Here is a 25,750-nt window from a genome sequence, read left to right as displayed (position 1 = left end):
ATCAGGAATTTTCTGCATACGTGGGTACGTAGCCTTACCCTCAATCCTATTTATAGGGAATAACTTGTATGCTTGATACAACACCTTTTAGGCAGGGTAGGGTCACCAGTAATGATTTCCACATTTAGTATCACTACCAATGCTAGAAATGAAAGTGTGGGATAGACTGGAAGGAGGAGAGAGCAGCTACGGTGCATCTCTCAAGAGCATGCGTGACTCTGTGGTTGGTCCACACATTTCATACTATCCCTCCTCTTATTGTTCTTGCATCTTTCAGAACCATCGAACCAGAAGCTCTGAAGCAGGGGAATATGAGCTCCCTGGGCTTTACCAGCAAAGAGCAAAGGAACCTGGGGCTCCTTGTTCACCTCATGACCAGCAACCCCAAAATCCTCTACTCTCCTGTGGGAACAGAGGTGGACAAAGTCATCCGCAAGGTAAGAAATGATTTAATTGGATGAGGATGAGAGTCTGCATAATAAGCGGATTTGTGGGGCTAGCGGTATATTTGTGTGGGGCAGAGTTACGCTATAGGTCTTGTTGACTTCATACTCGAAGACCAACCCTACATTAAATGGCAGTAACTATGGGTTAGTGAATAATGCAGGATTTTCAAGTTGGGGGTCCAAATTTTTTTGGGGGGAGGGAAGCAAATCAAAGAGTTTTCTGATGGAAACCTGGAGTGTACAACTTAGTGGATGCCATGGAGTTGTACTGCCACATAGTGTAAAAGAACACGTACTACATCTCTATCTATCTACATACATACACCAAGCAGAGGCCCACAGGGCACCTTTCAGGCCTCTGACTCGTGAATGGGTGTCCATGGATCAATTTAACATATGACAGGACCTTTCCCAGCACATATAGTGGATATACACTACTGACGTCTTATGAAAGAACTGTGAAATATGAGAAAATTGAAACAGTGCAATGCCCTCATTAAATAACACAGGTCAACGAAAAAAAATTTTTTTTCTGGTGTCCAAAATATTTTAATGAATTTGGGGTATTTTTGGGGTGCTGATTCTGAATATGTCATCAGTTTTGCCAGATTGGCTCAAGTTTTTGAGATTTTTGGTATCTTATTTATAGCACTTGTTGGTAAATGCGACGCATCATCTCATTAATTTCTTTGGATTAGTACTTGAACTGAGCAGTTCTCAATATAGTTTTGTGTTAATTAGTGTTCTAAAAGTTTGTTCATAGCTTGATTTTTGCACTAACTTTATGTTGTTGTCTGTTTTCCAGTGAAAAGCATGAACTCATCATGAAGAAGTTGTCTTAACGATCCAGACTCATTCTGTTACATTTGTGGTGAATATACACTGCCAAAACATAGAAGAAACATAACAGACTTCGTAAAAAAAGTGTATTTTGCCTATTTTGGGGTTATGCTTGGGGACCAAGACAAGTTTTGGGCACCACACATAGTGTGCAAAGCATGTATCGAATTATTACGAAAATGGAGCAAAGGACAAAGAAAAAGCTTCAAATTTGGTGTTCCAATGGTGTGGAGAGAGCCAAAAAATCATCATGATGACTGTTATTTCTGTGCAGTGCAAGTGCAAGGATTCAATAAGCATAAGAAATGAAAATGGGAGTAACATGGAATCTGCAAGAAGGCCTGTCCCTCATTGTGAAGATGTGCCTGTACCTGTGTTTACCATAAATAACAGTCATCATGATGATTTTTTGGCTCTCTCCACACCATTGGAACACCAAATTTGAAGCTTTTTCTTTGTCCTTTGCTCCATTTTCGTAATAATTCGATACATGCTTTGCACACTATGTGTGGTGCCCAAAACTTGTCTTGGTCCCCAAGCATAACCCCAAAATAGGCAAAATACACTTTTTTTACGAAGTCTGTTATGTTTCTTCTATGTTTTGGCAGTGTATATTCACCACAAATGTAACAGAATGAGTCTGGATCGTTAAGACAACTTCTTCATGATGAGTTCATGCTTTTCACTGGAAAACAGACAACAACATAAAGTTAGTGCAAAAATCAAGCTATGAACAAACTTTTAGAACACTAATTAACACAAAACTATATTGAGAACTGCTCAGTTCAAGTACTAATCCAAAGAAATTAATGAGATGATGCGTCGCATTTACCAACAAGTGCTATAAATAAGATACCAAAAATCTCAAAAACTTGAGCCAATCTGGCAAAACTGATGACATATTCAGAATCAGCACCCCAAAAATACCCTAAATTCGATGAAATATCTTTGGCACCAAAAATGCTGTTGACCAGTGTAATAAAAAAAAATAGGCAGCACTCAAATTAAATGTGAAAAAAGTGTATACTTTACTGATCCTCAGATGGCAACGTTTCAACGGTGACCCGTCTTTGTCAAGCTTGACAAAGACGGGTCACCGTTGAAACGTTGCCATCTGAGGATCAGTAAAGTATCCACTTTTTTCACATTTAATTTGAGTGCTGCCTATTTTTTTTCCTTTTGTCATTTTGGCTGTTTGGACACTGCTGAATAGGTTTTGCACCTGCTGTATTATTTTGGTAGTGCTGCCCTTTTTTCTTGACTCATTAAATAATAGCTATGTCGTGCCTAGAATAAGACTCGTTACACCCAGATGGATGCCAACATCCAAAGCCCAGGTAAAATAGAATATGTAATGCCTAAAAATGCCACATCGTGCACATAGCAGTAGTGCCAGATGATACAATGTTCATATCACCAGTATCAAGCATATTAATGTTGTATGATGCCTGTATGAAAAATACGATACAAATTCCATATCAATAGTGCTAAACCATTCCCAGTGTCCATATAAATAATATGATACGAAGCCCATGTAAAAATGGTGCCCATATAAATAATCCTGTACAATGCTGATATCAATAGTGCCAGATGGTGCCCATATAAATATTGTAATACAATGTCCATATAAATGCCATACTATGTCCATCTAAATAGTTCCAGTTGGTGCCCATATAAAGCTGTAAGATGCTCTTCTCGATAGTGCCATATGGTGCCCATATAGATGCCATGCAATGCCAGTATCAGTAGTGCCAGATGGTGTCTGTATTAAATAATGTAATCTGATGCCTAAATAAATTGCACCTCATCTCTTGGTACCAATGTAAATAGCGCAGGATAATGCCAACTGGCATAACATGTTTTCTGTTTTCTCGTAGGCCAACGAGACGTTTGCATTTGTGGGGAACGTGACGCAATACGCCGGGATGTGGATGAACATCTCGGCAGAGATCCGCAGTCTGCTAGAGGATGGCATGCTGCAGCAACGTATGCAGCGCCTGCAGGAGGTGAGTGATCAGTCTGTGCACGAAGCGACGTGACGAGATCAGATGGGAGCGTGCGTGGAGACTGGTTGGGTGTCCTCCGCATCTGTCACTGACGCGTTTTGCAGTACCTCTGCCTCTCGTCTCCTGCCATTTTGACTCAGACTCTGCCACTGTCGGATTTAATTTCTCGCAGGTTACCAGCTATCTTCAGAAACTTCCTGAGTTCCAGAATGGCTCTGACAGTGAATTACTTCGCCGGGTGCTCAGCTCCAATTTTACCGCACTCAACGTCAGCACTTTACTGCAACAGCTGGACACCATTGACAACGCGGCATGTGGGTGGACACACTTTATGTCTAAGGTGGGGGAGAGGTAACAATAAGGCGCCTTATTTGCACTTTCTGTTGGTTACGTGACATTATGAGATTTTGCTCTTTTCTTGAATAGGTCAGTGTAGACATATTTAAGGGATTCCCCAATGAGGACAGCATTGTGAATTACACTCTGAACCAGGCGTATCAGGACAACGTCACAGTGTTTGCAAGTGAGTTTGTGCTATGTGTACGGTAACAGAGAGTCAGTCATCTGCTGTCCTAGCAAATGCAATGGGACCCTGCAAGGGGCAGCATACTTTCTAATAGTGCAAGAAGACAGGGGCAAGTGGACACTACAATGCACATACACCTTTCCAATCTGATTCAATATTTGTATTTTTTCAAGAAATTTTTTTTGGTATTCCTTGCTCTTTTTTATGCCAAACTCTTTGTGGTGTATACATTTTGGCGCAAAATAATAAAAACAAAACTTTTTTTTTTTTTTTATCTTTAACTCCTTTTTTGTGACTTTTCAGAGCAAAAAGTCACATGCTAAAATGGTGCAAACTTTGTGCAAAATCTCCTAGGGGGGGAGAGAGACCATTTTCACCAAACATTTGCAGCTTTTAAAAAAAGTCATGATTGATGATGAATCAGCTGCAAACATTTGGAAAATAAAAACTCTATCCACAATGTTGAACATAAAAACAAAACAAGTGAACACAAATAAAATATACTTAAGGGCGCAAATCAAACACAAGCATAAAAAACGCCAAAAATTAGACAAAAAAAGGCGCAAATGCAATAATGAATCGGGCCCATAATGTTACTTAATGCAATGCATCCTATTCATGGTACATATAGGTCCTTAATAATGTCAAGTTATACTGTATATAGAGGCACACTGAGGTCTGGACCCTATAGTGAAAAGCGGAACTCAGCTTTTCGGCCAAAAATCTGCAGCTTATTACAGTAGCGGAAAAGTGGATGTGATTTTAGTAAATGTAGTCACACACTACAGGTAGAAAAAACGAATAAAAAAAAAAAAAAATATATATATATATATATATATATATATATATATATATATATATATATATATATATATATATATATATATATATATGCATGTATGTATGAGTGTATCAGCCATGCCCACTCCACATAGCCCCACCCAATCACTAAGCATCTTTCATTTCACCAGAGCTGAAATCTGTGTAAAGGAAGCTGAGCTGTGGTGATTGGTTGCTATGAGCAACAGTTTTCCCACTCCTCAACAGACACTGACCGAGTGGGCGAAATCTAGCATCCCCGGGAACATAAGCTCCCAGCCATTGTCTGCCCCCCAGAAAGGAGCAGAGAGCACATGACAGAAATGAATCACCCCCATAGCAACCAATCACTAGGCATCTTTCACAAAGGATAGGATTAGATACACAGCTCAGCAGACAGTATCACACAGGATAGGATTAGATACATGGCTCAGCACACAGTATCACACAGGATAGGATTCGACACACGGTTCAGCAGTCAGCATCACACAGGATAGGATTCGATACACAGGTCAGCAGTCAGTATCACACAGGAGAGGATTAGATACTCGGCTCAGCAGACAATAACACAAAGGAGAGGATTAGATACACGGATCAGCAGACAGTATCACACAGGATAGGATTAGGTACATGGCTCAGCAGACTATCACACAGGATAGGATTAGGTACATGGCTAAGCAGACAATAACACACAGGAGAGGATTAGATGCACGGCTCGGCACACAGTATCACACAGGATAGGATTAGATACACAGATCAGCACACAGTATCACACAGGATAGGATTAGATGCATGGCTCAGCAGACAGTATCACACAGGATAGAATTAGATACATAGCTCAGCAGACGGTATCAAACAGGATAAGTTTAGATACACAGCTCAGCAACAGGATGTGCCAAAGGAGAGGACATTTTCATTCCAAGAATTCCACTCATTCCATCTTATTAGCCTTTTGATTTAAAACGCCTCCAGTTTCCAGTTCGACTGACATTTGCAATGTCCATTAACAAGGCTCAGGGACAGTCCTTGAAAGTAGTAGGGATCGATTTGCAATCTCCATGCTTTTCTCATGATCGACTTTACGTGGCCTGCTCAAGAGTTGGAACTGCCAAAAATCTGTTCATCTTTGCACCGAAAGGAAAAGCCAAGAATGTTGTTTATCAAAAGCCTCTTGAATGAGTTGAAAATAAAATACTATCAATACATAGGTAATTGTTTAGTTAATTTGTGTTGCAAATCTGTAGTGTTGAATATATGATGTGAAATGTTTTTATTTGCAATATAATCATTATAAATTGTTATAACTAACCACAGTTAGTTACAATTCCCGGGCAATGCCGGGCTCTTCAGCTAGTTATAAATATTGCTGCAAATCTGCCCCTTTATTAACACCCTTTTTAAAAGGGTTGTCTCAAAAGGACTCCCTAGTTTCTATGTTTTATTGGGCCACATGGACATCATAAAAGAGATGACCTCTCAGAGCCAAAGTAGGTAACTCCTAATTTGGGAGGCTCCCAGTGTTCTTGTATTACATAGACAATCATCCATCTGCATGGGCAGTGCCTGGTTGTCTGCTGCAGTCACAGGCAAAATCTGCTGTTCGCAGGGTCCGGTGCCCTGGGGTGGGTGATATGCTGCTTGCCAGAGAAGCCACTTTTAATCAGCATAACCTAGGATAAATACAAAATGAATAGATACCCTGCAGTAAGTAAATAGTAAATGTAAATTATATAGGGGACTTAATTGACACTGTTTTGATTAAAAAAAAAGTGTAAAAGCCATCCCACCGCAACAAGGTGTGCCCAGTCAGTATGGTCCATGCTCTAGTTTAAAACCTCTCTGTGCGCCAGCAGGCCTCAATACATGGGGACATAGCGGGACCCAGGCCTGACTGTTCAGACTCCTGCCCCTGAAAGGTCAATAAGATTATTGTACTTGTCTTTGTATTATGTATACCCCATTTCACATGTAAAGCGCCATGGAATAAATGGCAATATAATAATAAATAATAATAATTCCTGCTCCTTTTGTAGCTAGGAATTCAATGGACATTTTTGTCAGTGACTGGCAGCCTTGCCATACAGGTTTGCATACAGTGATAACTGTCAATCAGCAAGAAGAACCACTGGACTCAATTAGCCACGTGTCACCTGCCCACTGGTCACAAACCCACTGGCCTTGTGCCACCCACTGGACTCCCACTGGCCTTGTGCCACCCACTAGACTCCCACTGGCCTCGTGCCACCCACTGGACTCCACTGGCCTCGTGCCACCCACTGGACTCCACTGACCTCGTGCCACCCACTGGACTCCACTGGCCTCGTGCCACCCACTGGACTCCACTGGCCTCGTGCCACCCACTGGACTACATTGGCTCGTGCCACTCACAGGACTGCTAGGTCCAGAATGATGAGGAATTAAACAGAGAAAATGGCAAGTTGTGCCGAATCACTAGAAAAATAAATATAGAGCAGGAGGAGCAGAGTACATAACGCACTGCTCTCACATCTGCCTGCATGTTTAGTGGGACAGGTTCCCTTTAAATTCTCTAATAAACCATCAAGTACCTTGCTCTGCTGAATTTTGCTATTTCCACATCTCTTTTGTAGGTGTCATCTTCCAAACCAAAGCGGACGGTTCGCTCCCTCCGCATGTCATGTACAAGATCAGACAAAACTCAAGTTTTACTGAAAAAACAAATGAAATCCGTCGGGCATACTGGAGACCGGGACCGAACACCGGGGGCCGCTTCTACTTCCTGTACGGCTTTGTGTGGATACAAGGTCAGTATTCTCCATAGACTACTCATACTGAATAGTAACAAGATGATGGACAGTGCTGCCATTTTCTCTTCAATTCCTCAGTTGTCAAGATCTCTGTTTACCATCAGTGAATGGAAAATGGAAAAAAAAAAATATGCAACTGACAAGTGTGTATGGGTGGCTACAGTGTATAAGGGGGGGGGGGGGGGGGGGGGCACAAAGCAACAGGTTTTGTTCTGCAGGCGAGCAGCAAAATTGTACAACCAGTAATAATTAGTTTGGAAATTACGCTGACTTGTGGTAAAGCCGCATGTCGGCACAGATCTCGACCACCCAGCGGCAGCTCTTTGTGGCCTTAGCCCGGTTTCAGGCATCCATAACACATGCAGCATGCTCGCATTGGAATATCCGGTCCTGGCCGCCTTACGCTCTCTGAAGCATTGAGTTCCGGCCAGGTATGATCTCTCAATCTCGGCATGGTTCATTTTTCACGAAAGTGTGAAACTGGTCTAATTCTTTTACTAGCAGTGCACATGTGTCAGGCAGACAGGCTCTTGAACAATGTTTCCATTCACTGACTTCAAGCTGAGATGGTGATGAACTGAAACACAAAGTGTATTTGTAAGATAAAGAAAATGATATAATATGTTGATTAATTGCATCCATTTTTTTACAGATATGATGGAGAGAGCCTTGATTAACACCATTGTGGGCCACGACGTGGTGGAACCTGGGAACTATGTGCAGATATTCCCGTATCCATGTTACACACGTGACGAGTAAGCGTTGCTTTTGTATGTATACATACGATGCTATTGTATATGGGGACATAGTGCGATGGCATTTACTCTGCGCCTGCAGCTTCCTGTTTGTGATCGAGCACATGATGCCACTTTGCATGGTCATCTCGTGGGTTTATTCTGTGGCCATGATGATTCAACACATTGTCGCCGAGAAGGAACATCGTCTGAAAGAGGTAATGAAAGTCAGGGTTGTAAGACGCATCCCCTGAGATCGCACATATAGCGTTTATTGATTTAAGCATTCTGCAACTTTTGTGGCCGCAGGTGATGAAGATGATGGGGCTGAATAATGCGGTACACTGGGTGGCCTGGTTTATTACGGGCTTTGTCCAGCTCTCCATCTCCGTGACGGCTCTCACTGGCATCTTAAAATATGGCCAAGTCCTCATGCACAGCAATGTGTTCATCATCTGGCTCTTCCTCTCAGTCTATGCTGTGGCCACCATCATGTTTTGGTGAGTATTGCTGATGTGCGGGTTGGATCTTGTATCTATGGATGGAAGAAGGATAAGCGACTGCCACAATCTTTGACCACTGCTCGTATACTGGACTGGAGCTACATGACCACTTTGGTCACACGACTACATGTTTCAGATTGTGCAACCCTCAAGTATGTGCGATTTGTAAACGTTCTAGTTGCATTAATGCAACCACCTCATTAGGTGCAACAATGCAACCCGTATGTCACGTTGTGGCCAAAGTTGCCATGTAGCCCCATAGACAATCTGCTAAAAAGCTTGATTGGGGCCTGCTTGCGGTCTGCTGACAGCCATACGTACATGCATTGGTGCATTATTTTCACACATCTCACTTGCAGCTTCCTGGTGTCCGTACTTTACTCCAAGGCTAAGTTGGCCTCTGCCTGTGGTGGAATCATCTATTTCCTTAGCTATGTCCCCTACATGTACGTAGCCATCAGGGAAGAAGTGGCGCATGATAAGATCACTGCCTTTGAGAAGTGCATTGCTGTAAGTAATTAATCAGGTGCACAACAAAACAAATGTTATCTGCCATACTTCCCCTAAAGTACCGTGCCTTGTTCTGTACCCATACAGTCGCTCATGTCTACAACCGCCTTCGGCCTTGGCTCCAAGTACTTTGCATTGTATGAGGTGGCAGGGGTAGGAATCCAGTGGAAGACATTCAGCCAGTCTCCGGTAGAAGGCGACGATTTTAACCTTATGCTATCCATGATGATGCTAATAATTGATGCGGTAGTGTATGGCATCTTGACCTGGTACATTGAAGCCGTTCATCCAGGTAATGCTGCAGGGGAATAAACATTCACTGATTGGAGCTTTTGCTTTACTGTTGCCAAAATGGAAGTCCTATGCAAGTAAGTAAAAAATGCTTCCTGTTCTAGGTATGTATGGACTTCCACGTCCTTGGTACTTTCCCTTCCAACGATCTTATTGGCTTGGGAGCGGCCGTATCGAAACCTGGGAATGGTCCTGGCCATGGTCTCGGCCACCTCGTCTAAGCATCATGGAAGAAGACCAAGCCTGTGCCATGGAGAGCCGAAGACTAGGTAGACTTTATACTTTTATTGCTCTGATACATTCATTGGCATGGTTGACAAAAATACATTTTTCATTCTATACCCCAGAGGAGACACGCGGCATCGAGGAGGAGCCCAATCACCTCCCGTTAGTTGTTTGCATCGACAAGCTTACCAAGATCTACAAAACTGGTAAAAAGCTGGCGCTGAACAAACTCAGCCTCAATCTACATGAGAACCAGGTGGTGTCCTTCCTAGGACACAACGGATCTGGAAAGACCACCACCATGTAAGTCTGTCTCCCACATGATCCAGATTTGCAGATTACGGCTCATTAGACGCAGATTGGGTTTTAAAAACCCCATCCATGTTATAAAGCAGTAGAAATCCGCACAAAACATGACTTCTCATGAGGATTTGTCACAGATGTTTCACTACAAATTTCATACCTTTTAGATTTTGTTGCAACCTCAACCCAGATTTGCAGTGCAAATCTACAGCTTCTGGATTAATCCTGACATTCTCTGCTCTGAACAGGTCCATCCTCACAGGTCTGTTTCCGCCAACTTCTGGCTCAGCCACCATCTATGGACACGATATCCGCACAGAAATGAACGAGATCCGGAAAAGCTTGGGCATGTGTCCCCAGCACAATGTGCTCTTTGACAAACTGACCGTAGAAGAACATCTCTGGTTCTACTCCCGACTGAAGGGCATGGCTGAGGAGGCCATCCGCAAGGAGATGGACAAGTACGTGATTTTATTTAGCTATGCCTTTAAGTTTAAAAAAATAAATAATAAAAAGTATATGGCATGATCCTTAAGCAAAATATACCATGGTTTGAACTTCTAGTGTTACACAATGGAGCCTTTCCCAATGGTTTAAGTATCCATTGGGAAATAGCCTTAACCTTTATACATCTTACAAAAGCAATGCTACGCCAGGTCTCTGTGGTTGCTACATACTATTAAATCTCCTTCTGGATGTGTTTCTGTACTTTGATTTTACTCGTGTAATTGTTTTGGTGATGCCGGGTGATCACCACAATTTAAGGATTCAATAACTCCCCAGAGTATAATGGACGTTGTCAGCTGGTAATTGAGATTCATCTGCAAATTAGGTCAGTGATGGGCAACCTCAGGCATGTGGGGCCTTTTCTCTGTTCTGCGAGCAGATTCCCGAGGACCGCAGTTCTTTGGCCGGCAGCAGTATTTTGACGGCCACCGGCCCTTGAATTTCTTCTTTCTCTGTAAGTACACACACGTTGTTTTCTCTACTGAACGCTGAGGCACATGCAATGAAAGATTACGTCCTGACACCAGTGCCAGCGTCATTATGCACTTTGTAGGCGGAGTTAGCACGCGATTTGTACGGCCCCAGAAGGATGGCCAAAATATCCAAAAGGCCCTTGGCAGAAGAAAAGGTTCCCCACCCCTGAATTAGATGGATGAGGACATTAAGGCTCACTAAATTCATCCATTGGATATATGCTACCTCTACATTACGAGTTTGATGCTCGTACAATGGCTAAAGCTGAATGACGACTAGTATTAGTGGAGGATCTGCAGTCTGATCATCCTACACCTATTCATTTTCCTTTTTATACTTTCGTTTTTTACTCCCTTTCCAAAGAGACATAACTTTTTTTTCCGTCCCCATAGCCATACAAGGGCTCGTTTTTGGCCCTACCACTTGTAGTTTTCAATTGCACCATTCACTTTACCATAATATACTAAAAAAAACTAAAAAAAATTCAAGTGGCAAAAAAAAGAAATAAAGAAAATCCACTATATATTTTTTTTATCTCATTTTTATAGCATGTGTGCTGTAAACATTACCTGCTATTTTGATTCTCCAGATCAGATTGATTCTGATGATGCCAAACATATCATTTTCTATTTTACTGCTGAAAATTTACAGAAGTAAAAAAAAGTTAGTTTGTCACCACCTTCTAATACCTATAACTTTTTTGTTTTCCGTCACTGTGGCATGGGATGTATACAACTTTTTTGATCACTTTTTAGTCCGTTTCTTTTTAGGATTTCAGATGACCCAAAAATGGAAATTCTGGCTTTATATATTTCTTCTTTATGGCATTTATTGTATGGATTATTATTATTTTTTTTTTAGAGATTGGACTCCTACAGATGAGGCAAACACCAAAAACAAATATGTGTGTGTTTGTTTTTTCATTGGGATGAAGGTGTGGGGGGATGGTTATTTGAACTTTTTGTAGTTAAGTTTTTGCATTGTTTTATGAATATTATTACTTATTTTTATGATCTGCTTGGGGTTTGACCTTCAGGACTCCGGCCAATCCTGAGATCCAGATTTATTTTCCCTCTCATTTCCACTGCAGGATGATTGAAGACTTGGAGTTATCTAACAAGCGTCACTCTCTGGTCCAGACCCTCTCCGGAGGGATGAAAAGAAAGCTGTCTGTAGCCATTGCTTTTGTTGGTGGCTCCAAAGCTGTGATATTAGACGAGCCAACCGCCGGCGTTGACCCCTATGCAAGGCGGGCGATATGGGATCTTATTCTGAAGTACAAACAAGGTAGGACTCTTGTTTCACTCATTGGTTCATTTTGTGGTCCCCAGTAGGTCCTATTGATCAATGCCTGTCTCGTAGGCCGCACCATCCTTCTCTCCACCCATCACATGGATGAAGCAGATCTTCTGGGTGACCGCATTGCCATTATTTCTCATGGGAAGCTGAAGTGCTGTGGCTCTCCACTGTTTCTGAAGAGTACGTACGGAGACGGCTATAAGTTAACAGTGGTGAAGAAGCAGAGCTGTCCAGGTTGGTGATAAATGGCTCCTCATAGACGGAGCAATGCTACGTAGCGGGATCTGTTAGCATTTTATCACTTACTCTTCAGATATCAGCTCCAACTCGTGTATAAGCCCATGCTCTGAACCACGGGTGTCTCAGTTCATTAAGAAATACGTGGCATCCTGTCTCCTGATGTCAGACACCAATACTGAGCTGTCCTACATCCTCCCCAGCGAGTCCGTAAGGAAAGGCTGCTTTGAACGTCTCTTCCAGGTACTTGACTTATAAAATTATAAGTTTTTTTTTATTATTTAGTGGTTTAGAAAAATCAGAATTTGGTAAAATATAATTTTTTTATCATAACTTTTTGTTTCACATGATGACTTTATGTTAGGGCTTGTTTGTTGCCTGGTGAGCTGTTATTTCCAGTGGTATGATTTTGGGCTACATACAAAGCTTTGATTACTTCTTCTTTGGGATGAAGAGCGAACGTGGTTGGATAATATCTTATCCGAGCACGCTTGGGTGTTATCCGAGCATCTGGGAGTGCTAGTATATTATGGCTCGAGTCCCTACGGCTGCATGATTTGTGGCTGTTAGATAACACGTGTGTGGATTGCGTAACAAACAGGCAAATTCCACATGTGCTCAGGCTATCGCTATCTAAGAGCCACAAATCATGCAGCTGCAGGGACTCGAACATAATAATCGAGCACTCTCAGATGCTCGAATGACACCCAAGCGTGCTCGGATAAGATGTTATCTGAGTATGTTCACTCATCACTAGTGGTGACCCAAAAAACAGGAATTCCAGCATTTTCAATATAATTTTTTTAAGTTTTACAGCTTTTGACACTTACCATATGAGCTTGTCAATTTTATACTTTCATGGATCACATATTTTATGGACAAGCCAATGCCAATTTTATATTTTGTTTTTTAACATTTTGATAACCCAATCAGTACCCCACATTCATGTGGGATGGGTGGGTATAACAAAGCCGACTCCTGAGCCCACCCTTTACACCCTTACTCGATGTTTGCCATGCATGTACAGCCGATGTTGAGAAGGAGTTAAAGTGAACCACCACCATGCTTTATGACCTGAGTTATCAATTTTTCTAAACTTGCCCTCATGTGATGAATCTGATGTAGGAAAATTGCAAAATTCACTTTTCTAAGCCATGAGCTGTATGTAGATTCCCGCTGAAGAGTCACCGGGCCGGTGAAATTATCAGGAAGAGTCAACCACTCCTGGCTCCCAGTGCATATGCATAGAGTAGGCTGGTGCTGACCTAGCATGGTAGGATCTGGGATGCATGACTCTTCCTTATATTTTCTTGGCCCAGATGACTCTTTAGTAGTAAAATTCAGCAGATATAGCACACAGACAGTTTAGAAACTTTAACGTAATAAGGCACAGTGGTAAATCCACTGGACAGGTTCATATTCACATGGATTTGAACACTTGAGAACTGCTATACTTAGTAGTAATCATTTTCCTCTCGCATTAGGAGAACTTGCCTACCATGGCGCTGTCATAATTTTTTTTCCTGTTGTTGTGTTGACGCTTGCCAGCACCTGGAGCAGAGCCTCGGTGATCTCGACTTAACCAGCTTTGGACTAATGGACACCACTTTGGAAGAAGTTTTCCTCAAGGTGTCAGAAGAAGACCAGTCTCTGGAGAACAGTGATGCTGGTTAGTCCCCGAATACGAGCCAGACTTGAGGGTTTGGCGGAAGTCCCAAAACTACTTCATGAAAACATTTTTCTTTATAGATATTAAGGAGTCCAAGAAGGACACTCTGAGGCCTGTAATCCAGTCTGATTCCTGCACCCAGCCCTCGTCCTTCACCGAGGCAGAAGACAAACCTGAAGTGGAACTCAACAACTTTGCATCAGGAATTCTGGCTGGTCAGTCCCCGGGTTCACTGCGCTCAGGCTCTTCCTCTTCGGTGGGATCGGTGAGAGGAGAGGAAGGTGGAGCATACGCAGAGTTCTACGGTGACTATTCTCCATTGTTTGACACCTCCCAGGATGCAGAGAACATCAGCCTGCATGGTAGGTCAATCAGCCTTGTGATCGGAGTAATGCATGCACATTTTAAAAATTATCCCTTTATAGCTCTGAGAACACATTAATGACCATCCTGGTTTTTAGATCCGGAGGTAGAGGAGCAGGTCATGGATGGCCAAGGCAGCTACAAGCTGGAAGGGTCGTGGCTGAAGTTACGGCAATTCCATGGGCTGATTGTAAAACGTTTCCACTGTGCCAAGAGGAACACCAAAGCCCTCTTCTCCCAAATCCTGCTTCCTGCTTTCTTTGTATGTGTAGCCATGACTGTGGCGCTGTCTGTGCCCGAGATCGGTAAGTGCCACTTCTACATCGCTTTGCTTCTTTTCGGTTTCTTTTTTTTCATTGACTTCCAATAGTCACCATTTATTCTTGTTTTTCTGTTGCATCGCTCAACCTATTCATTACAATTGTAGTATTGAATGACACAATTCTCTTACCATAAGATGTTCCAAAAGCCGAGATTTTTTTTTTTTCCGCCTTCGGTTTTTATGACGGACACTTTGTGATGAAAATGAAAAATTCACTTTGAGATACAAATGTGTATAGTTTTTTAATATGTTGTCATTTAAAAGAAAAAAAATTGCAAAAAAAGAAATAAGTTGCCTTCAGTCGCTTAATTCTGTGAGCGTTAACTTTTTAACTTTTCAGTCAATCGAATTATAGGAGGGCTTTTGTTTTTATATACCAATTAGAAGTACAGTTGTGTTTGATTTTTTTCCTGTTTATGTTGAGATAGTTACAAATGTGTGGATACCAAGTATGTATTTCTTGTATTTTTTTTGTTTGTTTAAGGTTTTGAGATGAGGGATACATTATTTGTATCTATTTGTAAAAACTTAATTTCATCTATAGGTAGAGATATACTGTATATTCCAGAATAGAGCGCTCACACGAAGCTTTGCTTTTCTTATTATTTTCGGTACATTTATTAGCGGTGTCCTGGGACCCTTTGCCCACCACATGTTATCACAGGCGCTGGTGTAATTCATCTTCCTGCTCCACTCTGCAGCTGCATTATTGATGAGCTCGTCTGCGCGTCAGCAGGATTTCTGCTAATTAGTGTGTTCTTTTCATTTTCCGTCAGGTGATCTCCCGCCGCTGATCTTGTCGCCATCGCAGTATCACAACTATACTCAGCCCAAGGGGAACTTTGTACCTTACGCTAATGAAGAGCAGCCGGAGTACAGGTAAGCTGCATACAACACTAATGAAAATTAATGCAATGGGGGAAAATATGCCACCAGATGGCATAGTCTTAGTGCAGCGAGCCCACCCAATATTTATGTATTAATGTGCTGTGACCACCCGTGTAAGGATAATGTAGCACTGTGTGTATTCTGGTGCCAGTGTGGCATTAGTATATCCAGAAATTCTTTCTACATTGGTACCGTTTGCCCAGATCACCTGTCCATGTGTCCTATTTTTCTTCCAGGCTGAAGCTGTCCCCTGACGCCAGTCCTCAGATGCTAGTTAACACTTTCTACCTACCATCTGGTATTGGGGCGACCTGTGTACTAAAAACAGCATATAACAGCACCTTGGATCAGCTGGTGCAATCCCTCAACTTAAACAGCAATGAGTCCAAGATGCTGGCAGCCCAGTACTTTGATGCCATGTGCGTAGATTCTTTTACCCAGGGGCTGCCACTATCTAACTTTGTACCACCGCCGCCCTCTCCAGCGCCGTCAGAGTACCCAACAGAGGAGGACCTTGCTCGTCTGTGGAATGCCACAACTTATTTACCACCATCCCTTCCTGGTAAGGATACGTGTGTATGTACTGACCAATATGGTAACCACTAGGTAAAGGCCATGCTCCCATGTAGCGTGTTCATTGCATTTTTTGTGCAAGTGTTTTAAGTGTGCAATGTGATTTCATGAAAACCTGGGCACAATATAGATGCTGCTGAATGCTTCAGTTATTGGTGTGTTTTTCCATATAGGCTATTATAGCAAGCCTTTAAAAAGAAAATGCAAAATCTCAACATTTCTGCACTAAAATCCCATTTAAAAGAAAAAAGGACATTTTGAAATCTGCCCAAAAATGCATAAAAAACGGCAGCAAAAACTCAATCATAGGAGCAGATTGCTACTGCGTATTTTAGTGCAGACACCGCAGCTTTTTATCCTTCATATTTATAGAGTCACAAAAGGTGCATTTACTTTGCATATGAGGCACTGCAGGAGGCCAGGTTATGTAGGGACAGGCAGGAGAGCAGGTGAGAGCCATGGACAAGCCAGGAAAGAGGTGATTATAGTGTTTCTCCACTAAAATGCACTCCCTTTGCTGCAGATTTACCTCTGTGATTCCCCCAAAATTCTTGCAGAATTATGTGAATGTTGCCCAATGGTTTTACTTGTCCTTTTGTGCACTGTGATATCTTTCCTTCACTTTTTTGGATGGTTATTTGGCTTTTGGGAGCATTTGTAGGTGGTGTATAGTTATATTAATATTGTACGCTAATATTTACTAGACCTCAGATATATTACAATGGTTTTCAGTTCTAAAGACAGTCCCCAATTATACATGCACTTGCAACTTTTTTGGTGCAGATTGCAGTTACTTTGTAATTTTTGTCCACTCTTCACCAGCAGAAGATATCACCACCACCCCGTCTTTGCCCCGGCGCATCCACGAGCCGGTCAAATGTACTTGTTCCATGCAAGGAACGGGGTTCTCTTGCCCGAGTGGGGTTGGTGGTCACCCTCCGCAGATGAAAGTTGTGACCGGCGACATCATGGTGGACATCAGCGGACGGAATGTGAGTGAATATCTGCTGTATACCTCAGACCGATTCAGGCTACACAGGTGAGTGGAGGGCCACCAATATAACCGTCCATTTATTTAACGGTTTCTAATTGGTGCCTTCTAATTTTCCTACACATAGGTACGGGGCAGTGACACTTGGAAATGTGCAGAAATCCATCCCAGCATCATTTGGGACAAAGGCACCCCCTATGCTGAGGAAGATTGCGGTTCGGCACACTGCCCAGGTCGGGTTTATTTACTGGAACCTCTGACAACCCAACACCGGACAACCTTCACTGTTTGCCAACCTAATTTTTTATTTGTAGGCATTTTACAACAATAAAGGTTACCACAGCATGCCAACATATCTCAATGCACTGAATAATGCCATCCTGAGGGCCAACCTGCCAGCGTCAAGAGGAAACCGCGCTGCTTATGGTATAACAGTGACCAATCATCCAATGAATAAGACCAGCGCCAGTCTGTCCTTGGACTATCTGTATGTAATGTGCAGCCCTCTCCCACAGATTTAGACCATTATCTTTTTGCCTTCCGGTCATCTCTACTTCTGCCTTTTGCCCACGTTTTAGGTTACAAGGTACAGACGTGGTGATTGCCATTTTCATCATTGTTGCCATGTCCTTTGTTCCTGCGAGTTTCGTTGTGTTCCTCGTGGCGGAGAAATCGACCAAGGCGAAGCACCTTCAGTTTGTCAGCGGCTGCAATCCCGTCATCTACTGGTTGGCCAATTATGTCTGGGATATGGTGAGTGGAGTATGCCCTGACTGGGATTGATAAGGTGTTCTTATCCCGTGCTTTAGAAAAAAGAGAAAAAAAAAGATAATATTACTGCTCAAAAAAATAAAGGTAACAATAACATACCACATCCTAGATATTTAGATATTTCGGTTGCAAATCTTTATTAATTACATAGGGAATGTGTTGAGAACAATAAAGCATAGAAATGATCAATGTAAATCAAAATTAATATCCCATGGAGGTCTGGATTTGGAATGATACTCAAGATCAAACTACAGGCTGATCCAACTTCAGGCTGATCCAACTTCAGTGGAAATGCCTCAAAACAAGGAAATTATGCTCAGTAGTGTGTGTGTGGCATCCACGTGCCTGTATGAGCTCTCTACAACACCTGAGCAAGCTCCTGATGAATCGCCGAATGTTCTCCTAAGGGATCTCCTCCCAGGCCTGGATTAAATCGTCAGTCAACTCCTGGACAGTCTGTGGTGCAACGTGGCATTGGTGGATGGAATGAGACATGATGTGCTCGATTGGAGTCAGGTATGGGGAACGGGCAGGCCAGTCCACAGCATCAATGCCTTTATTGTGCAGGAACTGCTAACACACTTCAGCCATATGAGGCCTAGCATTGTCATGCATCAGAAAAAAAACAGGGCCCACTACACCTGCATATGGTCTTACAATGGGTCTGATGATCTCATCCCGCTACTTATTGGCAGTCAGGGGTCCACTGGCTACCACATGGTGGGCTGTGTGGCCATCCAAAGAAATGCCTCACCACACCATTACTGACCCACTGCCAAACTGGTCATGCTGGAGGATGTAGCAGGCAGCAGAACATTCTCCACGGCATTTCCAGACTGTGTCATATATGTCACATGTGCTCAGTGTGAACCTGCACTCATGTTTTCTGTCAAATGCCAATCGCCTACTTGTGGATGTCGGGCCCTCATACCACCATCATGGAGTTTGTTTCTGACAGTTTGAGCAGACACATGGATGTTGGTGCTGGAGGTCATTTTGCAGTGCTCTGGCACTGGCCCTCCTTGCTCAAAGGAAAAGTTAGCGGTCCTGTTGCTGGATTGTTGCCTTCCTACATCTCCTGGTGTTCTGGCCTGTCTCTTGATATCTGCTCCATGGTCTGGACACTGCTGACAGACACCGCTACTCTTCTTGCCACAGCTCACATTAATGTGCCATCCTGGATGAGCTACACTACCTGAGCAACTTCTGTGTGATGTAGACACCGCCTCATGCTACTGTACAGTACCTCTAGGGTTCGAGGAATGATCAAATGCAAAAGTGACCAAAACGGATGAGAACAGAAAAATGGTCTGTGGTCACCCCCTGCAGAACCGCTCCTTTATAGGGGTTATCTTGCTAATTGCCTATCATTTCTACCTGTTGTCTGTTCCATTTGCACAACAGCAGGAGAAATTGACTCAATCTGTGTTGCTTCATAACTGGATAGGTTGATTTCACAGAAGTGTGACTGCCTTATTGCAGCTGCTGGGTATACATGAATTGGCCAAGTTATACACTAAGTATTCTCAGTTTTTTATATTTTCTAGAGCAGTAGTGCAATTCATATTTCATGTTTGTATGTTATAGCACTACAGAGTGCAACTTTATTTGTTGGTTATATAAGAAGATGACTACTCTTAGTTAGTTTCTGTTTAGAAGTGACAGTCATTCTTTTGTCATCGATGGAAAAATGAAAACATTTAGAAAAATGGTGAAACAGTATTCTATTTTTTTATTCCAATTTTACAATGACCACATTTTTTTTAATCACTAAAATATATATATAACAAAATGTAAATTTGTTATCTCCAAAATTGTACCAACCTGGAGAATCATGTAATCTGTTGAATTTTCCTGCACAGTGAATGTGCTAAAAAGAACACCCTTGCCTACCCACCAAAAAAAAACAAAAAAAACTGAATAGTGCTTTTTTTTTTTTTTGTTCTTCTTCAACTCGTATCCCAAATTTTTTTCAGTACATTATATGGAAAAGTGAATGGTGTCCTACAAATCTGCACCTCATCTTGCAAAAAGCAAGCTCTCATACGTCTATGGGGATAGAGAAATTAAAAAAAAAAAAGTTATGGCTTTTGGAGTAAAGGGTGTTAAAAACCAAAAGCGTAAAATTGAAACCGTGGCTGGTCCTAAAGGATCCATATACATTGGATAATAATTGGGGACTCCTAATTCCAAAGTGCTGATATATGTCTGTCAGATTTTCTGTTCAGAAAATTTTTTTACTTTTTTTTTTAATTTCCTTTTCACACTCCTTTTCACTTTTTTCTGTTGTATTCTTTCAGCTCAATTATCTGGTTCCCGCGACGTGCTGCATCATTATCCTGTTCGTTTTTGACCTTCCTGCATACACGTCTCCTACCAACTTCCCGGCTGTGCTGTCTCTCTTCTTACTCTATGGGTGAGTTCTACCATCTGACACTAGATGATTCTTGATTAACACTTTCAAGAACTAGTGATTTTTTTTCTTTCTTAATTTCAATTTTCTTGTTCCTTTGTGCTTTTGTTTTTCCTACACTTTTTCCAAGAACCATAATATTTTTTTTGTTTCTCCAGATTCTGAGACTGGTAACTTTAAATTTTTTTTCCATTTGATATAGCTGTGTCAAGGGTATTTGCAATTTTTTTTCACACACTGAGCTATAGTTTTTAATGGCATTTACTCTGTCGCCTCATTGGGGGACACAGAACCATGGGTGTTATGCTGCTGTCCACTAGGAGGCGACACTATGCATAATCTGAAAAAGATTAACTATGGCTCCTCCTCTGCAGTATACACCCCTGGTCGGCATCAGCCTTCTCCAGTTTTTGCTTAGTGTCGCAAGGAGGCACACCTAAAGATTTTTTCTTTTTTCCGTGTTTTTTCTTCCGAATGACAGATGAAGAAAAGTGGGTCTCCTGTGAGACTCCTGACATGGCTCCTTCCTCGGCCCCCGATTTTGGGGTGCCCAGCTCAAGTTGAGATGGCAGTTCCCTATGTCGCTCCTTCCCCAGTCCTGCGGGTGCTGGTCCGAAGTCGAGACCCCCCTCCTTCCCCAATTCCTTTTGGTCTTGGGCTGAGGTAGAGGCGAGGAAGAAGCCCCCTGATGGCGACAGCAGCACCCTCCCTAATCCCCCTCTGAGGGAATTAGGTGGAGACGCCATAGGTAGGGTCTGCACCACGGCAATTGGCACGATATCCAGGGTCCCCAGCCAGCTGCGGGCCTCTGTCGGGGCTGGGGGGAGAGTGCTGGCAGGCATGGCACATGCAGACACAGGGCTCCCTGCGCCCCTGTCTCTGCGGCAGCATCACTTCTGGCTCCTCAGGAGGACCCATCACAGGGCCCCCCCTTCAGACTGCGGCCCCACCGCTAGCCTGCCTTTCAATCCGGGGGGTCCGGTTAAAATCCGACCCCCTCCCGGACTACCGCGCCGGCCTGGAGCCCTTCTGGGCATCGGTTTCTAATTTAGGCCGCGGCTTCGGCCTAGTTGAAGTCGCCGCCCCCCGGCCCTCCGCCTGGATGACAATTATGACACTCCACAGTGTCATAGAAGGGGAGGATCAAAGCAGAAAGGGCGCGTTTCTACATACTATGCGCGCCCTTTCTCAGCTCTCCGCCACCTTCTCCCTCCTCACTCTCCCGGCGGCCATTTCTGACGCAGGCAAAGGGAGGAAATCAGCAGTAACACGCCAGCTAGTCTCCGGGGGGCACAGGACGGTGGATCTTCGGCGCTGGACCTAGGAGCACACTGGTGGTTTAAGATCACAGCTCGGGCTCTTATGCTTGGCTGTGAATCCGGATCCCTGTAAGGCTCTCCTATAAGTTTCCCCTGCACATCCACCCCTGTACGGCTCTCTCATAGCCAGCCCTTCCACCCTCTGAGCACTATGCCAGGCTCAAGGTACAAGAGAATTAGGCAGGACTGCTTTTATGCATTCTGCACAGCCTGCAAGACCACTCTCCCCAGTGGCAGCACGTACCCCCACTGTCAGGACTGTATCCAGAATACTGGGTCAGAACCCCAAGAGGCTCCTACCAATGCTTCAGTGACTGCTACCACGCCGGAATGGGCTACCCAGATGTCGCAGTCTATGACACAGTCCATAGATAACCTAACCTCCACGTTACTCCAGGCTCTGCAGCGTCACGTCTCGGCTATGTGCGTTACCCAGCAAAGGGACAGCTCCACTCAGGGACAGGCCGTTTCTGGCTCTCCCAGACGTAAGCAAGCCCACACGTCCTGTTCCTCTGCGTCATCCCATAGCACACGGTCATCCCCCTCCAGGGAGAGACACCGTAGCTCCAGGTCACCTAGACCGTCCCCTACCAGAGACAGACAACGCAGATCTCTGCAGCAAACCCCGCCTACAGAGGACCTCCGCCCCTGCTCACCCACCAAGGAACGCCTCAGCGATACCCATGATTCGGAAGGCATCTGTAACTCTGAATCAGACAACGAGACGGAGAGGTCCCTAGTCCCTTGCCCCTCTAGCAATACAGCGCTAGTTGAAGACATAATTTCTTCTATTCATCAGGTGCTGGACATTTCTGATCCAACCCCGGAAGCCCCAGAGCACAGAACTTGCTTTGAAGGTGTCCTGAAACCACCTAAGGTTTTCTCTAACCACCCGGAATTTCAGACAATCCTTACTAAGCAGTTTTCGCAGCCTGAGAAGAAATTTACCAATCGCAAATATTTGGAGGCTAGGTACCCCTTCCCACAAAAGGACACCAAGCAGTGGACAGATCCACCCGAAGTGGACCCCCCAGTCTCTAGACTAGCAGCACAGACCCTACTTTCACTACCAGATAGCTCAACCTTCAGGGATGCAGCAGACCGGCAGGTAGAATGCATGGCTTGTTCAGTTTTCGAAGCGGCAGGAGCCTCCCTGGCCCCCGTGTTCGCTTCAGTTTGGGCGGCCAAGGCTATTCTAGCTTGGGCCAAAACACTACAAGAGGGTCTCCAAGTTTCAAATCCCGGGCTCTCGGACCAAGCGCTTCAAATAGCAGTGGTAGCAAATTACATGCTTCATGCAGCCCTGGACTCCACAAGAGGTGTAGCGGGGATAGCAGCTAACGCCATCAGAATTCGGCGTATCCTCTGGCTGCGGGAATGGAAAGTGGATGCGGCCTCAAAGAAGTCCCTCACGCATCTCCCGTCCCTTAGTGGACGGCTTTTTGGTGAAAAGTTGGACACAATGATATCCAACGCCACTGGGGGTAAGAGTACCTCTCTCCCTCAACTAAAACCTAAATGCACGTTTAGACGGCGTAACCAAACACGATTCCGATCCTTTCGGAATTCTTCGGGCTGGTCCGTCTCGCGCCCAGCACAAAATTGTAACCGCTCCCCACGCAGGGACAACCCACGGGCGGCGCAGAGGCCGGACAGGACCTGGCAGTCGAAAGCAGGCCAAGCGAAGCCCAAGGGAGGAAAACCTCAAAATTTCGCTCAATCATGACTCACGAACTCCGGAAGACACCCCACCGGTAGGCGGGCGACTTCTACTCTTTCAGCAACTCTGGCTGCCTATTACAGGAGACAGGTGGGTCAGGGAAATAGTGTGTTCCAGATACAAGATAGAGTTGACTTCCAGTTCACCGAACAGGTTCTTCCTTTCTGTCCCACCAAAACTGCCAGACAAGGCTCGTGCCTTCCACCAAGCGGTCTCCTCTCTCCTTCAAGCAGGAGTCGTTGTACCGGTTCCCGTGACCGAACGCTTCCGAGGGTTCTACTCCAATCTATTCGTAGTCCCCAAGAAAGGAGGCAGCGTCCGGCCCATACTAGACCTAAAACAGCTCAACAAATACGTACGGGTCCGGCATTTTCGCGTGGAGTCCCTTCAGTCCATCATTGCGTCCATGGAGCAGGGAGAATATCTCGCCTCCATAGACATACAAGACGCATACCTGCATGTACCAATTGCTCCTGCCCATCAAAGATTTCTCAGGTTCGCGATCAACCAGGACCAGTACCAGCTCGTGGCGCTCCTGTTCGGGCTCGCCACGGCTTCCAGAATGTTTACCAAGATCATAGCAGCCACCATGGACGTTCTACACTCTAGAGGCATTGTAGTCGTTCCATACCTGGACGACCTTCTCATCAAGGCTTCCACCTTCAAGGACTGCGAGGTCAGCGTCTCAATCACAATCGACACTGAGTCGCTTGGGCTGGTTAGTCAACTTACAAAAGTCATCGACTACCCCGAGTCAGTCCCTGACCTTCCTGGGGATGCTATTTGACACCTCCCGGGGTCTGGTGCTCCTTCCCAGGGACAAGGCACTGGCTCTCCGTCTAGGAGTTCGCATACTCCTCCGCAATCCTCCCCGATCTCTCCGGTTTGCTGTGAGAGTCCTCGGCAGGATGGCAGCAGCAATGGAGGCGGTACCATTTGCCCAGTTTCACCTCAGGCCTCTTCAACTAGCCATCCTCAAGTCTTGGGACAGGAATCCCTTCTCCCTCGACAGGGAGTTCTGGCTGACATCGTCAACCAGGAAGTCCCTACACTAGTGGCTCAAGCCAGTTTCGCTTGTGAGAGGAAAATCCTTTTCTCTCAGGTCAATGGAAGATCCTGACCACCGATGCAAGCCTGACAGGTTGGGGTGCGGTGTACCTACATCACAGGGCACAAGGCAAGTGGTCACCAATGGAAGCGACCTTGCCCATCAATATCCTTGAAATTCGGGCCATCTTCCTGGCACTGAGAGCTTTTCATCAGTTGCTGGCAGCCTCTCACATACGGCTACAGTCGGACAACGCCACGGCGGTGGCATATGTGAATCACCAAGGCGGGACCCGCAGTGCCCAGGCGATGAGAGAAGTGGCACATATCCTCCACTGGGCAGAAAATACGAGGTCGGTACTCTGCGGTCCACATTCCGGGTGTGGACAACTGGGAAGCCGACTTCCTCAGCAGACAAGGAGTGGTCTCTCCACCCCGAAATTTTTCACCAGATCTGCCATCGTTGGGGGACCCCGGACGTGGACCTAATGGCATCCCATTTCAATGCCAAGGTCTCCAATTTCATGGCCAGGACACGCGATACGCGGTCGCTCGGAGCGGATGCCCTGGTTCAGGACTGGACCCAGTTCCAGCTTCTGTACTTTTTTCCACCCCTCCCCCTGATCTCCAGGGTCGTGAGGAAGATCAAACAAGATTGAGTTCCAACCATCCTGATCGCGCCGGACTGGCCCAGACGTGCATGGTACGGCGACATAGTACAACTTACAGCAGACGCCCCCTGGCGTCTCCCCGACCGTCACGACCTTCTGTCACAAGGTCCGTTCTACCATCAGAACTCAGGGGCTCTCAATTTGACGGCGTGGCCCTTGAAACCTGGGTTCTAACCCAGGCAGGGCTCTCACCAGATGTCATTACGACCATGATCAGGGCAAGGATGCCAGCCTCCGCCAAGATTTATTACTGTACCTGGAGAGCTTTCTTTACCTGGCGCGAATCTCGCGGACAGGTCCCACTCCCGTATTCTCTCCCGAAGGTACTCGGTTTTCTTTAATCAGGCCTGGACGTCAGGCTATCCCTAGGCTCGCTTAAAAGCCAGGTGTCAGCACTTTGTGTTTTTCCAAAGGCGCATTGCTAACAAGCCGCAAGTAAGGACCTTTCTCCAGGGAGTTTCCCGATTAGTTCCTCCCTACAGACATCCACTAGAAAC

General features: G+C 44.6%; 1 protein-coding gene across 2 annotated transcripts in view; it reads left to right on the top strand.

The window, feature by feature from the left end:
• Positions 1-25,750, top strand: part of ABCA2 (ATP binding cassette subfamily A member 2) — an 84,370-nt gene that overhangs the window by 42,298 nt on the left and 16,322 nt on the right. Inside the window, exons 10-35 of one of the 2 annotated variants that reach the window (XM_073556030.1) lie at positions 278-437; positions 3,164-3,292; positions 3,465-3,632; positions 3,719-3,815; positions 7,247-7,420; positions 8,076-8,178; positions 8,261-8,375; positions 8,467-8,657; positions 9,020-9,170; positions 9,258-9,462; positions 9,566-9,730; positions 9,809-9,989; positions 10,238-10,450; positions 12,061-12,257; positions 12,333-12,503; positions 12,583-12,749; positions 14,055-14,175; positions 14,256-14,537; positions 14,637-14,843; positions 15,637-15,739; positions 15,985-16,310; positions 17,144-17,360; positions 17,440-17,545; positions 17,627-17,799; positions 17,891-18,065; positions 20,384-20,499. In XM_073556030.1, the coding sequence (XP_073412131.1) occupies positions 278-437; positions 3,164-3,292; positions 3,465-3,632; positions 3,719-3,815; positions 7,247-7,420; positions 8,076-8,178; positions 8,261-8,375; positions 8,467-8,657; positions 9,020-9,170; positions 9,258-9,462; positions 9,566-9,730; positions 9,809-9,989; positions 10,238-10,450; positions 12,061-12,257; positions 12,333-12,503; positions 12,583-12,749; positions 14,055-14,175; positions 14,256-14,537; positions 14,637-14,843; positions 15,637-15,739; positions 15,985-16,310; positions 17,144-17,360; positions 17,440-17,545; positions 17,627-17,799; positions 17,891-18,065; positions 20,384-20,499 (4,413 nt within the window). The remainder of the gene's footprint in view (positions 1-277; positions 438-3,163; positions 3,293-3,464; positions 3,633-3,718; positions 3,816-7,246; positions 7,421-8,075; positions 8,179-8,260; positions 8,376-8,466; positions 8,658-9,019; positions 9,171-9,257; positions 9,463-9,565; positions 9,731-9,808; positions 9,990-10,237; positions 10,451-12,060; positions 12,258-12,332; positions 12,504-12,582; positions 12,750-14,054; positions 14,176-14,255; positions 14,538-14,636; positions 14,844-15,636; positions 15,740-15,984; positions 16,311-17,143; positions 17,361-17,439; positions 17,546-17,626; positions 17,800-17,890; positions 18,066-20,383; positions 20,500-25,750) is intronic. The other variant, XM_073556031.1, reaches the window with a different exon arrangement.

Source organism: Dendrobates tinctorius, unplaced genomic scaffold, assembly GCF_039654945.1.
Source record: "Dendrobates tinctorius isolate UK_male_01 unplaced genomic scaffold, ASM3965494v1 ptg000231l, whole genome shotgun sequence".
Classification (NCBI taxonomy): Eukaryota; Metazoa; Chordata; class Amphibia; order Anura; family Dendrobatidae; genus Dendrobates; species Dendrobates tinctorius.
Note: the sequence above shows the minus strand (reverse complement) of the source record. Positions and strands in the feature narration are given on the sequence as shown.